Genomic DNA, 17,150 nt, shown 5'->3' with positions numbered 1-17,150 from the left:
TTCATTCAAGTACATTTCTACTACTGGTATTACAAAATAAACTTGAGGAAATAAAGGCAGTTTAAGGCTATACGAATTTCAAAAAAATTATTTTAAAAATCTGTTTGAGATTCCTCCAGTGGGGTTATATACCCCTTGGCATCTCTGTATTGAACACTTACACCACCTTGTGGAGAAAAACAGGAAAATATGTTTTTAGAAATTCATATTAAAACCAAAATTGGTTAAAAAATACATTAAAAGCCTTTATTTTTTCAAAACTGAATTGCACTTAATGGAGTTTGGATATTACAGCACATAAAGATTATGAACTACTGAAGAAAAGGCCAGGATTGCTGAGTTATCTATCTTTTGAAGACATCAGGATTTCAACTTTTTAAGTATTTTAGAAATTATTGCTAAGTAAACCTTTTAGAGAAAATCTTCCAAGTGTTTTTTACTAAAATAACTTCCAAATAAAACAGACAAAACAGATTTGGATCAAGAGAGAATGTGGTATTAAGAACAAACTGAGTGAAAAAATAGTTTTGGTAAAAAAATCAGATTTATCCTTACCAGAACATCATGCACTAAAGCTTGGTATGTCCAAGTATGATGTAGAGGAGTTGCTAAATCTATGTTTCTGTCAACAAGGACTAATAGGGGCCTTTGGAAGCTGAAAAGATGACACTGTGTTAGTACCTCTTTAAACATGATTAAAACACCCCCGTAACATCCTGAGTGATATCAGCCACCTTCTACATCATATTTCAAATTAAAAGCAGAATTGCCTATTGCTGAGCTCCTCTAGCCTTTCCCAAAGTCACTGGGGCTGATCACTGCCAGAAATCCCAGGAATCAAATCTTAGTAATGATAAAAAGATTATTTTATTTTGTACTAAGTGAACCAACATATAAATATTGAACAGAAGTCAAAACACTGAACAGCAACTAGCCTTTTAGGTATTAACTGATACATCTTTTGTGTGGATACACATTTGAGTTCCAAACAATTGTCTGAGTGGGTAATATTCGACCTTAATCCCCATTATGAACCTCAAATATAAAATCTCTCTTCCAAGAGCTTTTAATTTCATTTTTCTCTTTGCTTGGACATAAAGTCTGTGAAAAAAAAAATTATGAACTTCTGAGATGCACTGTAGTAATTCTATCAATACTCAATTTTGTGATAAAAGAATGCATTCATGCCTAAAGGTCTTGGGTTACGGCTACATGAAAAATCTATAGCAAAGACAGGAAGACTGTGAACTGACAGAAAATTATTACCACCATTTCCCTCAAGCACATTATCCCTACAGTAAACATGCCAACTGAAGTATATTTGCACATAGTAAAAGCATGTAAATTCCTTGCAGTAAGTATTTTCACTTTAATATATAATCTCAAGAACCTTAGTCACCTTAATGATTCTGAAAACCAAACTAAAGACCTGAAGCCATTTAATTGGTTGAAGTTTCCAGTGTTTCCCTTTCCTTGCATTTTAATTTTGTGGGTAATGATGCTATACTATCAGGAAAACAGCCACTGAAGGAAAAGTAGTGGTTACAATTCAGTTCCCATGAAAATGAGGGAAATAGTATTTCACAACTATTCTCCCTCCTTTCATTCCATTTTGCCGCCCTTGATTTTTTTATGCCTTTTATTCAAATTCTGCTCTTAATTTGATATAAAAGACTGTTTTATATCCAGTCAGATTATAACAGTTTCCTTCAGCTACAGTCTTGCCAATACATGTCTCACCTTTTCATGTACAGTATAAACTCCCATAATACACTTTCCTAAGGCAGCCTGTGGAATATTCAACTATCTGGGGACAACAGTACAGAGGGACACTACTGAGAACACGTTATCAGATGCACGCAAGCATCCACAAAGGATTCAAATGGTCATGACTTAACAGACCTTAACCATCTAATTATCCAAGTGGTCGTCCTGAAGCAGTTCTCCTCTGGCATATATAGGGATCAGCTGAGAAACACTTGCTTTTGACATAACTACAACTGGTAACAGAGTGCACAAATAAGAAAATGGGTCTTTCTTGCTTTTAATGGACTAAAGGTTGCTAACAGATATGTTCAGACGTTCAAGTGCATATCATAGTCCTGCAAACAGTGTATTTGCATAAGCTTGGTTTAGAGAGGGAACAAAATTAACTGGTTCATTAGATTATTTTCGACTTACTGCCCTAGGACCATACACTTATTAGCTATAAAAGTTTTAAAATGGGTTATGCTAAGAGACTGAAAAACTCCTTTAAGAGTATATAAATTGTTTTAATATTGAAACAAATTCTAATAAATGCAATTTTCAGTACAGTGGTGACTTATCCTAATGAGATATTTCAGACAACAGAAATATGAAAAATAAAAATACATAGTTATTACTAACACAATACCTGAACTGCCCAGCTCCAAGTGTGTCGCCTGTAAAAAGACTGTTTCTGGCATCTCTTAGATTCTCTCTGAGCTTCTTATCCAATTTCTGAGGAGAGGAAAAAACAAAACCACTTTTAACAAAATAGTGGTTTCCTAACCTCTTTATCTGATCAACACTAAAAGATTTATTGTGCCGTTTTTGTAGTTTATAAAAGTCTTAGCTGCAGGAAGACTAGGTCCACTGCACATGGGAAAGAAATCAATCTTAATTCTATTTTCTCCCTCCAGCATTTATATTTATATCCAGGACTACACTGAAGATATTTCCTTTATGTCCACTAATCTCTTCCCAGACAGTCAGCACTATTACCTTTCCCTAAACATGCAAACAGAAAATACCAGCAGGAGGCACCAAGAGGCAGAAGCAGCAAATTGGGCTGTCAGATACTGTCACACAAGTGTTTCATAAAAATGAGATTATCCTCAATATGAATGCATGCACACTGAATGCTTAGGTTTAATCAGTATCATGGCTTCAATGACAAAGAAGATGTGAAGAAGATGGAAGAAATGAAGCACAGTGACCCCTAATGAAGACAGTGCTGTAGATATTGTTCATTGTGATTTAGTTTGGTCATTTCATCCCTATTTGATGATCAAGTTCAATGTCAGCTTAGTTTGATTTACTAAAAATGTCTTGTACTTATGGGATTTCCCAGTAAGATAGATAAAAATTTCTTACTAAGACACACAGAAAAACACAAGGCCAGACAGCCACTTTTTAAACTGTGTAGATGTATCTTAATCATAATGTCAGAAAATCTTGATAAACTCTAGATTAGGATTGATTATTTATATTTAAGTTTCCAATCATCTCATTCCATAGCTCCCAATTTCTACAGAAGAGTTCCATGGAATTGAAAGCAGAAAGGAAAATGGATGTATCTCCTTTCCAGTTTTATTTCCTTCATAAGGAAAAGGATACAATAACACTAGATCTCTGTCTACTATTGAGAAAACTAAACACGGCATTAGGAAAGTTTTAAATCAATGATAGGTGTTTAGAAAAACAGTTCTTACCACTGCCACCATTTCAGCTGCAGTTCCTCTTGAGCATCTGATTATAGGAATAGTGCCTAATAAAAGATATATTGACTTCTACGTGCTTTATAATTTTCAGATTATAAATCAGTATACTTTTTATAAACAAATTTCACTAACATTCTGAGATAAATACAAACTTAACTTCAAATTTTTCTCTTGCAGTCTTTATCTATGAAACAAATACTATATAGAAATACTAAAGTTTTACAAAAGTAAGTGAATACCTCATACAAGACAACGAGAAATATAGTGTGCACTAGAAAGACAGCTATTGTATTGTGGAGGGGACAAACTATCTCACAAAGAAGCATTAAAAGTTATTTTCAAAAGGTCAGAAGTCCCCTGAAAACAATAGGAAGTATTATATCACCACCACCACAATATATCCATCACTGCAGGGTAATGCTATTTTCAAAAGCACATTTTCCATTGGCTTTCAGGTTTCAAAATATTTAGCTACTGTTTCTCACTTACCTATACAAATATGAAAATTCCAAAACCATAGAGTTTAAGTGACTGAGTAAAAGACATTCAATTTGTATCACACTAACACTTGAAAGAACTGAACAGGTCCAAGAGAATCTCTACTGAACACACTGCCCCACTCCCCTTGTAGGAAAGCTATCTCAGACTGACCAAATTCAGTTAGAACTTAGATTAAACATCATCACTATGAAAAATGTATGAGCTAAGTATCAAGAAAACTCACAATAAAACAAGTAAAATTAATGTACCTTCCTATTCCTTGAGTATTTCAGTTAGATTTTTGCAGGGTTTGTGTGAGTTTTTTTCTTCTATTTCTTTGAGTTTGGTTTCTTTTGAGTGCTACAAGTCCAAACTCAAAGCACTACTACCTTTATTGCAAACTAGGATCTTGTAAAAACAGTAATTTCAAATCTTTGCATTTTAATATTCTTCTCCCATTGATACTGAAGACTAAAACTCAACTTCTATGAAGGGACAGCCTTTACTGGACTTTGCAGTGATATAAAGCAATAATTTGAGCAAGATCATTATCCCACCCTGTGAATTATTGAGATTTTGGTCACAGATTTAATTCTGCCTTTAATTTTCTATATTAAATCACTAAACTTCTAGTTGTCTCATTGAATATGGAAAATATGCTAGAATTTGGAAACTTACCAAGTGTAACAAAAAAACAGAAGAGACTATCAACAATAGTGTCCATTATCGTTTCCATTTCTGTGTCTGTTATATCTGGTCGGTTAATGGCTAAAATAGCAAGGGAAAGAGTTAAGAATAGGGTTAAGCAAGGTTATGCCACTTTCATACAGAGAAAACAATCCTTTTCTTACCTGAGAGCTGTTAATAGTCAACAGCTTTTGTTGCAGAAGAGATTAAATCATGAAATGCCCCTCTTAGCACATATACTAGTTTCTGCTCCCTTTTTTTTTGGAAAAAAATTGGGAGAAAATTATTGCTTACTGTCTGAGGTCAAACACTACATAATTGTTTCCAACTCTCTCTGACTGCATACTTTAACTTTTGGATTGTGTCAGTACTACATTACTAAATACTTCCTAGGAAACTGCATGTTATGGAAGAGAAATGGCCATCCACTTGGAAAACATTTTTCAGGAAAAAAATCCTCAAAAAATTACCTGTGCAATTTAAAGAGAATTATAGTATGCAGTTATCTATATTTAAAAATTCTAAATTCCACCTCTTGTAATGGAGATTCTTTTTTTTTTTGTAACAAATTTACTGTCAGTCTCTAGATTAGGGATTATTATCAAGTTATAAAACATTTCATATGACAGATAAGAGAGATTTCCCTCATACATTTAGGTCAGAAGAGGAGACACATAGCAACATTTCTCTTAAATAACTAACACTGACAAGAATATAATAGCCAACAGGAAACATCAAAACGAATCTTATCACAGATCTCAAGCCAAGCACTATCTCAGGATTCATGCCATAAATTCCACCCTTGTTTGCTTTATTTTACCTTTAAAATTTCTCACATAATTGCCTGTCTTTTCCTCTTTCTTCAAAAATGAATTTTAAAGCTCTAAACATTAATAAGCTTTCCATCCTAAATTTATGCATGGCCAATCATAACCATTCTCTAACTTTAAAGGTGCTTTTTTTCCCCTCATCTTTTCTCCTCTAAGGGGAGATGGATTATATTGGCAATTTCTATCAGCAACTATACTTAGTAAGCCAAAGTTTTGCCTTTGGCTGTTAGGATGAAAGCAGCAATAGAAGTTTCAAGCTTCTGAAATATCAGCACCAAAAAAGGCAGACTGTTCCCAGTATCTGTATTTTTCTGTAATGACAAAGCTTTGAAATTAACTAGGGCTATCATTCTGTAGTTACCTCCAACCAGTGGTCTCCCACTTTACAGAGGGGAAATAACCTTATTTTTACTCTCTTGCCTTTTCCAGTTTTAAAAAGTACTCATTTATGATGGTCCAGTAATCTGCATACTGTCAGTGCCTTCTAATTTTGTGTAACATGCATTTCATGAGCAGATTTGTTTCTTGTACCATAGCAGTCAATGCAGATATTCAGTATTACTGCTTGTTAAGTCAACCTTTGAGAAACTCCATTAATAACCTTTCAGTAAAATGTTCTATCGTGTTTTCTATATGTTCCTCTCTCTCTGCTGTAGCAAGCTGAGGGGGAATGCATTTATTATAGAGAGGTAAGCTTAGGTCTCCTTCATTTTGTTGTCATTTTACAAAATTCAACAAAATGGTAAAGAATGGTAATGAAGAATTTGCATAGCACAAAACAGGATGCCTCAAACATTGACCATATACTCTCCTTCTACACAGTCATAGAAAAACAGAACCAGAGAGAGCCTAAAGGTTTATCTGCTTAGTCCTCTTACCCAAAGATGAGTTAAACCCATGCAATTACTGTATCTAAACTAATTCAGAAAGATTACCAGTCATGAAAATACCGTAACATTTATAGGTAATCTATGGTAATATTTCACTACCTTTAATGTTAGAAAGTGCTTCTAATATCAGATCAGAAACTTTCTTCTTGCAATTTAAGCTCATTACTTCTTGTCCATTACTAAACAGAGGAATCTTTTGTGTCTTTTCTGTCTATGAAAGCCTTTCACATAATTGAAGAATTTTATCATGCTTATTTGTCCCAAACATTACCTCTCTGTAAACACAGTCTTACAGACAGGAAATCAGGTTTCTGAGAATTAACCTGTTTTGTTATATTTATTCTTAGTTCACACATTCAGCTACATTAATGGCCACACATGGCAGTGCTGCTGCAAGAACAGTAGCTGTCTTCCATTACCCTCAGATTTACTTTGACTTATGTAGATCATGAAACTATTACAAACTGGCAGTTTCCTGCTAGGGTTTTTCTCCAAAGGCAAAAAAGACCACTTCTTCTTCACCCCTGCACTCCCACTGCCTCTCTGTGTCAGATCTAGAATGCACACAATGAGACAGACTGTCTGAGTGCTCTGCTGGAGCATCTCTATGGGAGATCAGATTTCTGTTCGATCAGCTTTTGGAAACTGCAAACTTTCAGATTGCTTTATACATAGTGTGGCAAATTTCAGCGGCCCAAGAGAGGAAAACAAGCCACACAGAAACTGATGGGTGCAAAACATTTTCAGTCATTTTAATTCATATTCCTTGTTAGCATAAGGAATCTTATGAGAACCAGTCTTTACATACACATGAACACATCACACAACTATTATTAAAACTCTTAACAGCAGTTTTTAGTGCAAAAAATTAAAGTCTCCTTTTCAAAGAAAAATGCCCTTCATTCTGCCAATGGAATCAATCCCCAGCGTGAGACACAACCGAGTATTACAGATCTAGTTTTAAAGAAAGGTATTGACTTTGGAAATTGCGGAAGAGAGGAGAAAAATCTCACTGCTAAATGTTAGGCATATAAAGACTTCTCATCTCTACCAGATCAAAGCAAAATAAAATCACTTCTGGTTATTAGCTATGACTTCAAACAAAAGTAAATTTCAAATTCAGACATTCTGGTAAAATTTTTATATAAATTTTACTTACCACGATATGAAACAAGTTCTTTGTTTTGGTTACACAATACAAACATGTCATCTTCTAAAGTAATAAAATTAAGATATTGATCAAACACCTAGAAATTAAGGAATAATGGTCAGAATAACCCAGAGTGAAGCATAAAAAACCTATCTGTGATTTACTGCTACCTAATCTTGAACATTTCACAGAAATGCCTATTCAAAGAAAGAAATGCAAGATATAATTTATTAATTAAAAAGCCTGTGTAAGGATTGAGTGATTAATACAAAATATTAGAGCACTGAAAAGTGCCAGAACAGTTCAACTATTTCTGTGGACAAATTTTTAGTAGCCAAATATCACTAAAAAACACGTATGGAGGACATTTCAATATTATAGGTTCATTTTTTGTGAACATGAAGGACTACAACATAAGCAGCACTAAGCTCTCGGGCAGGAGAAAGGGAAGAGGGTACTCTCTGAAAAATACAACATTACAGCTGATGAATTCTAACTTTTCTGTAACATACCCATACATTCAGGAAAAAAATTAAATCTCTCTACGGAATAAATTACTCATGGGATATCACACCGGAAAATCAGATTTAAGGAAGTTAGGTTACACTGCTACACCAACTTACTCCTGCTGAGGATCTAAGGCCTAAACAACACAAGTAGAGTTCATTTCATTTCACAACAGATTCTTTGTCTCATGCCAGTAGTACTAACTGGAGTGAGAAAAAGCAAATATATTTAATTATATATGAAAATAATAACTTAATTTACAGGTTTTGGTACAGGCATCCAACAAAGAGTAAATACCTAACACCTGCCTTTAACTCAGAAAGGTATAGGAGTGTACTCATAAGAGTGTGTATGTATGAAATATTATTTAAAATGACAACTGCACTCATACTGCTCTTTTTGTGTACTTAGGAGCTAAAACCTCACCTCAACATATATGCACTGAAGGCACTCTGTTAGCTGATGAGATCAGGAATACTCTGAAACCTCTTATCATTTAGCACAAAAGTCTTGCAGCACTTGGACTTTTGACTAAGCTGAAGTATGGTACTAAGCTACATTAATGAGATGACTGTAGATTCCTTTTTTTTCCCCAGGATGCCTGACAGTAAGAATGCAATAACACCTGAAATGGTGTTAACATTAGGGACTTGGAGACTTTCTTACCTTAGCCACTTGAGTTACTGCATTAGCACCTATAGCAGCATTTGCAATATCTTCCAGTTTACTTCTTGAAATGGCAGAAATAAAGTTTAAATAATAAGATTCATAAAGCTGGTTTCGAAGATCCTAAAAAAAAAGGAAAAACACAACCCTTTTCCTGAAAAAGTACTAATATATTTCTGACTAATTAAAAAAAAATCCATACTTTTACTATGTGGTATTACAATTATCCAGTCAAACTGAATTTTCAGAAGTGCTTGGCTGTCTGTTCATACAGCTCTGCACAGTGTTTTGATTACATATCCAGATATAAACAACCTAACTTAGAACTGCAAAAAAACAGGAAATGAAATTTAATCTAAAAGACAGCAATCACTACTCCACACGTTACTGCTGACCAAAATTACCCTTTGCTCTTTTTTTTCCTTTGGCAAAGATATCAACCTTCCATCTCCTCCCAGAGAACATAAAAAACTGAGATTAGCCTAACCCAAGCCTCCTGCTCAAAGCAGCATCAAACAGTACAGGTGGCTCACAATTGTGTCCAGTCAGGTTTAGAACATCTCCAAGGATGGAGACTCCACAACACTCCAGACAGAGTGTTTGTCTACACTCATTAAAACAGCTTTTTCTTATGTTTAAATGGAATGTTTGTACCCACTGTCTCTTGTCTTTTCACTCCCTACACTCTCTCTCTGAAACACATAAGACATATTTACCCTTCTATTTTCTGGGAAATTGAAGTTTTGCACGTAAACATTTTGGGTAACATTTTTATGACAAATATGTGCTTACATGTGGAAAATGTCAGCAAAGGTGTTTAGACATACACAAGAACTATATATAGAACAGTCACACTCCAGTGACTGCACAATTACTTAACACACTGTTGTGCCCACTCATCTGAAACATTAAGCATGCAAGTTACCTGGCACATTCTGTCAATATTTTCTTCTGTTGGCATTACAAAGTAAACAGCTGGAACATCTGGAATAGCGTCCCGATCTGAATGCAAAAGCCTGACAGGAACAAAAAATCCATCTTTAATGTGCTGCTTCTCTGATATGTGTAAAATTAAAAAAGTTAAAGAAATTTTTTATTTGTACAGATAAATGTAATTTTCTACAATGTTGTCCTATATTTAGCTATATTTTTAGCAAGAATGAGACACGAAAAGAAAAGCAAAAAATCACAGTTGTATAATTTTTGGCTGAATATATTAATAGATGTCTCCGAAGTTTATTCAAAGCTTGAGAAAAGGCTTTAGAAATCTTCAAAAATAGATTATCCATTCAGAGGAAGCTAAAATACTGCATCCACAAAGTTCACATGCAAACTGTTGACATGATAAAAACCCCCTGCATATCTCATTCTATTAAACTCGCCTTTCCTGCTTAAAGGTAAGGTTCTCAGATGTTTTTCTCACATATCTGCTAATGTGTTAACATGTTAAACCATGTTTCTATTTCTAGCCTTCACTTAGCAAAAGTTTATCAAATTTTGAAAAAATAAATGTATCTTCAGAGTTTCTTCATGATTATTACCACAGTTAAGGAATGACAATGAGCTAAGTAAATGTAATCTGGGGAAAGAGAAATGGGAAATGTCTTAAAATAATACTTAAAGATTCCATATGTTTGACAGCAGACAATTAAATTCTATGTGTAAAAGGACAAGCAGAAAACATACACAGTCCCATAACACAGTTTGTGTCAATATAATTTTAACATATATGATTACAGATTATGATTACATTTGTAAAGACAGATTCCAAAAGAATACCTCTTGGGTAATTTTTGAACAGGGGCCTCCTGTACTTAGCAAGAAACTGTACTGAACAGTGTTTGGAACTCTCTCCACTCCCTGATTCTGAATAATGCCATCAGATTTTAGGAACAAGTCAGGATATAAACTTTAGTAGCTATTTTTCACTATTTTGTTCACGATTTGCAGCAATATTAAATAAAGTTCTCTTCAGAAAAAAATCAAAATTTTTAAAAAACACTTACAGATGCAAAGTGATCCCCATATCTCTCAGCTCTTTCACTGACAGCAAAGGTGAGATTATATCTTGGCCAAATCTGTCATAAATGAGAACCTGAAATAGATACACATCGTCTTAAAAAGTGCTGTAAAAAGTGGATACTGGAGAATATAGGATACAGTGGATGCAGTAACTCAGGTTTAGGAAACTACTACCCTAATGTGAAAAGTGCTTAAACATCTACCAATTTAAAATAAATCATTAATTTGTCATGGACTTCCATTTGTGCTTATGAATAAATAAAATATAAAAAAAACCAAAAAGAAACTCAGTCACAAAAGGGGGAAAAAGAACCATCATGTCTATCTTCTGCAAACTGTCTTGACAAACAAGTCTGCTGTCAGAAATTTGTTATTGTACGTGCAGAGTTTTTCTGACTGCATTTGGGGGAAAACAGTAGGAGATGCAGAGAGGAATTAGTGAAAAAAGACAACAGATGCAGAGACAGAATATACTCTTTGTAGTAGCAACATCTCATGAACTACAAGTTACATTTTAAAGGTAATAAAGGTAGCTCAGCTTGTTCAAGGCTAACAATAGTTCTTCCCTTTGTATGGGCTTCTTTCTGACTTTGAGTTTACCTGTAAGGTATCATGCAAGCTTCTGCCAATGGTATGAATGAGATCTAAGTATATTTCAAAAATATCCTCCTCAGTTACTCAGTAAAATATTGCCTAAAGAATCAGTCATTTAGTCCTTCAGTCATCAAGCAAACAACATCTGAATTTTTCTCAGCAGTTCTGATAATCAATTCTGTATATTTATAATACAGGAAAAAATATTTCGTACAAGTTAACATAGGGAAGATGAACTCGAGTTAGCTAAAATTTGCAAATCTGAACTTTTCTGAACACTATAAAATTCTCATATTCCTGTTCAAATAGTTCTTACCTTCCACACTGGTTCTCCCGTGCTGTTTTTAACAGGAGGGACATTGAAGTTCAGCATACGTTTCAAAGCCACTGGAAAACAAAGCCAAATTACTCTCTTTACATTTCAACAACAGTGATTAAACACATTAGCAGTGTTATATTAAACATTTCATTTGAGAGGAAAACCATCATAAAATATAAAGGCAACAAATCAAATTTTCATTACTTTTATACAGCTTTGACTGACAAGTGGCTTATGTCAGATAGAATTTATGGGGTCCAGAAGACACTGGAAAAGGAAAATAAGCAAGTTCCAAAACATTAACTCTTCTTAGTTATACAGGCTATATGACGTGGTTTGCGTTAAAATAGGTCCAGTATCTTCCTTAAGGTGCATTCTAGACATTAGGAACTAGTTTGCTTTATTCCCTGATCTGCTTTTCCTACTCCACTGGAACAACACTATACACACAAACAAAAAATACCTTTATGCCTGACTAAAACTGATACACATTTTAAAACATTTTGAGAAGCCATAAGAGGAAATTGCTGCTTTAAGGGGTACAAAAATATCCTTAATTTGCAGCAGGAAAACTCTTTGAAACAGGAATGAACTCTCATGTAACTTGCCATTCAACACAGAAAACAAAATAGACTCCTTCACCTACTGCTACTGTATAAATCTATTAAGTAATGAGTCCTTCCTCAGTTACCTGATTAAACAACACACTGTGTGCTGCTCTCCCATCTTTGACTAACAGCAAAGGACTATTTGCATCATTACAAATTAGTGGCTATTCTCTTCAAACTCATAACCAAAATCATCACAAGGTTTTGCCAAGAGGAAAATCAGAGCAATGTATATCACTTTGCTCATAAACAGAAAGCAGTAGAAACAGTTAACTTCTGAATGAAGCCTGTGAGCATACTCAGTGCAGTTCCCTGGGATTTACAGTATCACAGGACAGGTCAGGCAGGAGAGGACTTTGGGAAACCTCCAGTGCAACCTGCTGCTCAAGCAGGGTCATCTGTGAGGCTAGGCCAGGCTGCTCAGGGCTTTATCCAGTCAAGTCTTGAGGGGCGGATATCCTACAACCACACTGTGCAACCTGTGGCACTGACTGTCCTTGTGGGGAAAAAGTTTTTCCTTATATCCAGTTTGAACATCTCATTTATGTTATGTAGTTTATGCCAGCTGTCCCTCACCCTATTGCCATACACCAGTTCAAAGGAGCCTGGCTCCATCTTCTCAGTGCTGCCCATAGGTATTGGGGAGCTGCTGTTTGGTCACCCCTGAAGCCACCTTTCCTTCAGGCAGAACTAGCCCTACTGCTACAGCCTCATCTCACTGCTCAAGCCCCTGATAACCCTGGTAGTCCCCGCTGACTCCCTCCAACTGCTGGATGGTTTTCCTGCACTGTAGCCACAAACTGGATGCAGCATCTAGACACCGTCTCCTGGGGCTGGGCAGGGGAAATAATCACTCCCCTCCATCTACTGGCTGTGCTCCTGTGAACATGGCCCAGGATGCTGCTATGCAGGGGCTCACTGTGGGCTCACGTTCAGCTCACCATCCACTGAGACCCCTTGCAGGCCTTTTTGGCAGCTGCTCTCCATCAATCAGTCTGGCAATCCCAGACTGCTCTCTAGTGTGACAAAACACTGTTGCCTGTATGTTGCAAGGGGTCCTTCCTTTCTAGGTGCAGGAATTTACATTTGTCATTGTTAAATTCCATAAGATCTCTGCTGGCCTATTCCTCTTGCCCATTTAGGTGCCTCTGAGTGGCAGCTCTGCCCTCAAGTAGAACAGACTCCCCTAGTTTGCTGTCACTTGCACACTTAATCAGAGTACGCTCTGACACTTCCTCCAGGTGTCCAATAAGAGATTTGAAACAGGAGAGGTCACGGAATATGCTCATGTGGTGCTCCAGTTGTTACTAGCCTCTAGGTACATTATGTTTGATTAATCACAACCCTCTGAGCCTGATCATCCAGCCTTTTTGCTTTATGTATCTAGTTGCTCATCCATTCAGTCTGTAACATCCTAACCTGGATACAAGAACACAACATCAAGACCCTTGCTGACGTCAAGGTAAATGACACACTCTACTGTCCCACTGCCTACAAGTCCAGTCATTTTCTCGCTGAAGGCAATTAGATTGGTCAGACATGATTTACCATACATAGATCCACGCCTGCCTTTTCCTTCATGTGATGAGAAGTATTTTCCAATAGGACTCACTCCATGATTGACTCCAAAGTGACACAAAGGCTGGAAGATCATTGCTGAAGAGTGAGGCAAAGGCAGCATTGTGTTCCTCAACCTTATCTGTGCCTATCACCACTAAATGACCAGGTCCATTTAGCAATGAGCCAACGTTTTTTCTTATTCACATTTTTGCTACTAATGTTGCAGCAGAAGCACTTGTCATTTCTCTAGACAGTAGCTGCACCGTTCAACTTCACTTGAACTTTGGCTTTCCTAACACTATCTATTCACATCCAGGCAATGTTTCCAAATTTCTCTTTCGCAGCCTGTCTCTGCTTCCTCCTGGGTACTGTCCTTTCAAATCACATTACTAGCAGTGGAACGCGACTGTGGGAAAATCCAAGCTAGCAGTGAGTGCTGAGTCTCCCTGGAAACCAGCATTCCACTTCCTTCATACTTTTTTATTTTCTTCTTTTTTAAACACCATGGAGCAGTCCTGAAAGTTGATTACAGACTGCTCCTGGATTCTTTGGTCCCTCACCACTGGTGACATCTTCAGCCATTATGCGCAATTTTTTTAAAGCTCTACGGTTATGTATTTTGGTACTACTGGAGCTGAAACAGCTGCTTTGCAGTTTATCCTCTAAAGCAAAACTTAGCATAAGCTCTCTGTGAAGGAAGACAGTAATCAGACTAGTTATGTGCTGTGACAATCAAGATAAACATTCAGCAAGTCTCTGAGTTTCTTTTTTTGTACTGATATTGCCATTTCATTTACTTTTATGCTGAATGTTCCCTGGGGCAAGGATCATATTTTTACTGTGCTTGCACAATGATATGCTTTGACTGGTTATGAACCAGGATAAAGGTCACAACAGATGGTGTACATACGTGGTAATACAAACACTAAATGATAATAAATCTTTCCCTTTTTCCATGTATCTTTTAGTTCCTGAATCTATCTCCTTGCAAAAGACACAAGAGAAGACAATACAGGTTCAGTGGTAAAGGCTGACTGAAATAATCAAGTAACAGTTGTCAGCAAATGGACAGAGGGACTGAGTGTCTCCTCAGCAGGTTTGCCAATGACATCAAGCTGCGTGATGAGGTCACAGAATCACAGAATTATTTAGGTTGGAAAAGACCCCTGAGAACATCAAGTCCAACTGCTGACTGATTGCCACCTTGTCAACTAAACCATGGCACAATTGCCACGTCCAGTTGTTTCCTGAACACCTGCAGGGATGGTAACTTCGCCATCTCCCTGGGCAGTCATTCCAATGTTTAACAATCCACTCCGTAAAGAAATTCCTCCTCAATAAGCTGGAGCGAAGGGATGCCATCTAGAGGGACCTTGACAGGCCTGAGAGGTGGGACTGTGCAAACCTCATGAAGTTCAACAAGGCCAAGTGCAAGGTCCCGCAGCTAGGTTGGGGCAATCCCAAGCACAAATACAGGCTGGGCAGAGAACGGATTTAGAGCAACTCTGAGCAGAAGGATCTGGGGGTGTTGGTGGATGAGCTGGCAATGTGCACTTGCAGCCTAGAAAGCCTACTGTATCCTGGGCTGCATCACAAGCAGCGTGGCCAGCAGGGCAAGAGAGGGGATTCTGCCCCTCTGCTCTGGTGAGACCCCACCTGGAACACTGCATCTAGCTCTGGATGTGGACCTGTTGAATCAAGTCCAGAAAAGATCCAGCAAAATGATCTGGAGGCTGGAATACCTTTTCTAAGAACACAGGCAGAGGGAGCTGGGTTTGTTCAGCCTGGAGAAGGCTTTGGGGAGACCTTACAGCAGCCTTCCAGTACCTAAGGCAGGTTAGAACAATGCTGGAGAGGGACTTTTCACAAGGGCTTGTAGTGATAGGACAAGGGGGAATGGCCTTAAACTGAAAGAGAGTAGGTTTAGATTAAATATAAGGTAGAAATTCTTCCTTACGAGGATGGTGAGGCACTAGAACTGGTTATTCAGAGAAGACGTGGATGCCCCATCCCTTGGAAGTGTTCAAGGCCAGGTTGGATGGGGCTTTGAGCAGGTGCCCCTGCCGAGAGAGGGAAGAGGTTGGAACTAGATGATCCTTAACCCAACCCACTCCATGAACATGGTGAAGCACAATAGAAAAGAATAAAGCTGTACAGAACATGAGCACAAAGAAATGGGCTTTATTAGACAGGTAGAAAAGAGAAGAAAAGCAAAGGATTGGAAAGGAACATCAAGTAGCACTGTCAATGGCAGATGGACATAGGAATGAGATTGCAGAAAGGACTCCTGGTACAAAAAGATGGAGCATACTAGTCAATACTTAAGGCACACACAGAGACTCTGACTTTTTTTAGTCAGATGATTTTAAACATTTCATGCTAAATAAATGCACCCAGAATCGTCTATACCACCAAAGATACCGCAGTTGTCAATGAGAAAGTGACAGGATTACAGCTCAAACTACTTTCAACTTTGGCAAGCAAGGGAAGTAGAGAGGACTGTGGAGTCGACATCCTCTATGCTTTAGGAGTATATTCAAGGCTCTACAGAGATTAAAGAGTCAATTAAGGACTCAGCAATCTGTAAGAAGTGACTGAATAACAAACACTTTACTCACAGAAAACCTGCATCCTTAGTTGTTAATCTCGTGTTCTGAATTTCTTGACAGTCAGTACGTAGTATTGTCTTAACACGAGCATCACAACAGCAGTCTTATTTAACGCTATTTCCCGTTGATCCTTCTCACGGGCAGGAGGAAACCAAGACGGAAGGTGCGCGTCCATGGTCGTGGGAGAAGACACCGTTCCCGTCCCGGGCCCGCTCAAGTTCCTCCCCGGGGGCGCCTTCCACACCCCGGCGGCACCTACGGCCGGGGCCCGGGGGCCACAGCGGGGCCGGGGCTCCTCGGCGAAAGCCGCGGCCCGAGGCCCCCGAGAAGAGGCGGCGGAGCGGTGCTCCAGATGCCGCCGAAGCAGAGGGCGGTGGAGGAGCCGCCACCCACCTGCCGGGAGACCCAAGCCAGGAGAGAGGGTGCGAACCCCCGGCGGAGGCGAGGCGGCGCCCACACCCCGCCCCGCAGGGAGACAGGCAGGCGCCCCCGGCGGCAGCGTGCGGCTGACCCGGCTCCCTCCCTGTCCCGAGCCCCGGGAAGGCGCCGCACGGCGAGGACGGCGGCCGGCGCTCACCTGTCTGCTTGTCCCGGATACCGGCCGCCATCTTCCCGCCGCCGTCCGGCCGCGCCGCCCCGCCCCGCCCGCCGCCTGCGCAGCCGCCGGGACACGTGGCGGCCCCTGCGCGGGGGGCGGGCCCGGCCCGGCCGCGCCTCCGGCCCCGCAGGTGCGCAGGGAGCGGCCATGGGGAACTGCTGCTCAC

At 38.5% G+C, this 17,150-nt stretch overlaps 1 protein-coding gene across 3 annotated transcripts in view; it reads right to left on the bottom strand.

Annotated features, from left to right (window-relative positions):
- SCFD1 (sec1 family domain containing 1) overlaps positions 1 to 17,031 on the bottom strand; it is a 52,452-nt gene extending 35,421 nt beyond the window's left edge. For 2 of the 3 annotated variants that reach the window (XM_064658528.1, XM_064658529.1), the window contains exons 1-10: positions 16,964 to 17,031; positions 11,607 to 11,677; positions 10,681 to 10,769; positions 9,600 to 9,690; positions 8,675 to 8,797; positions 7,511 to 7,598; positions 4,623 to 4,712; positions 3,456 to 3,511; positions 2,396 to 2,481; positions 556 to 655 (exon numbers count right to left, since the gene is read on the bottom strand). In XM_064658528.1, coding sequence (XP_064514598.1) covers positions 556 to 655; positions 2,396 to 2,481; positions 3,456 to 3,511; positions 4,623 to 4,712; positions 7,511 to 7,598; positions 8,675 to 8,797; positions 9,600 to 9,690; positions 10,681 to 10,769; positions 11,607 to 11,677; positions 16,964 to 16,994 — 825 coding nt within the window. In that variant the 5' untranslated portion in view covers positions 16,995 to 17,031. Of the gene's footprint in view, positions 1 to 555; positions 656 to 2,395; positions 2,482 to 3,455; positions 3,512 to 4,622; positions 4,713 to 7,510; positions 7,599 to 8,674; positions 8,798 to 9,599; positions 9,691 to 10,680; positions 10,770 to 11,606; positions 11,678 to 16,395; positions 16,543 to 16,963 lie in introns of those variants that run through there. The other variant, XM_064658530.1, reaches the window with a different exon arrangement.
- Positions 17,032 to 17,150: the final 119 nt, after the last annotated feature.

Source organism: Pseudopipra pipra, chromosome 6 (genome assembly GCF_036250125.1).
Source record: "Pseudopipra pipra isolate bDixPip1 chromosome 6, bDixPip1.hap1, whole genome shotgun sequence".
NCBI lineage: Eukaryota > Metazoa > Chordata > Aves > Passeriformes > Pipridae > Pseudopipra > Pseudopipra pipra.
This window is presented reverse-complemented; position numbering and strand designations above follow the sequence as displayed.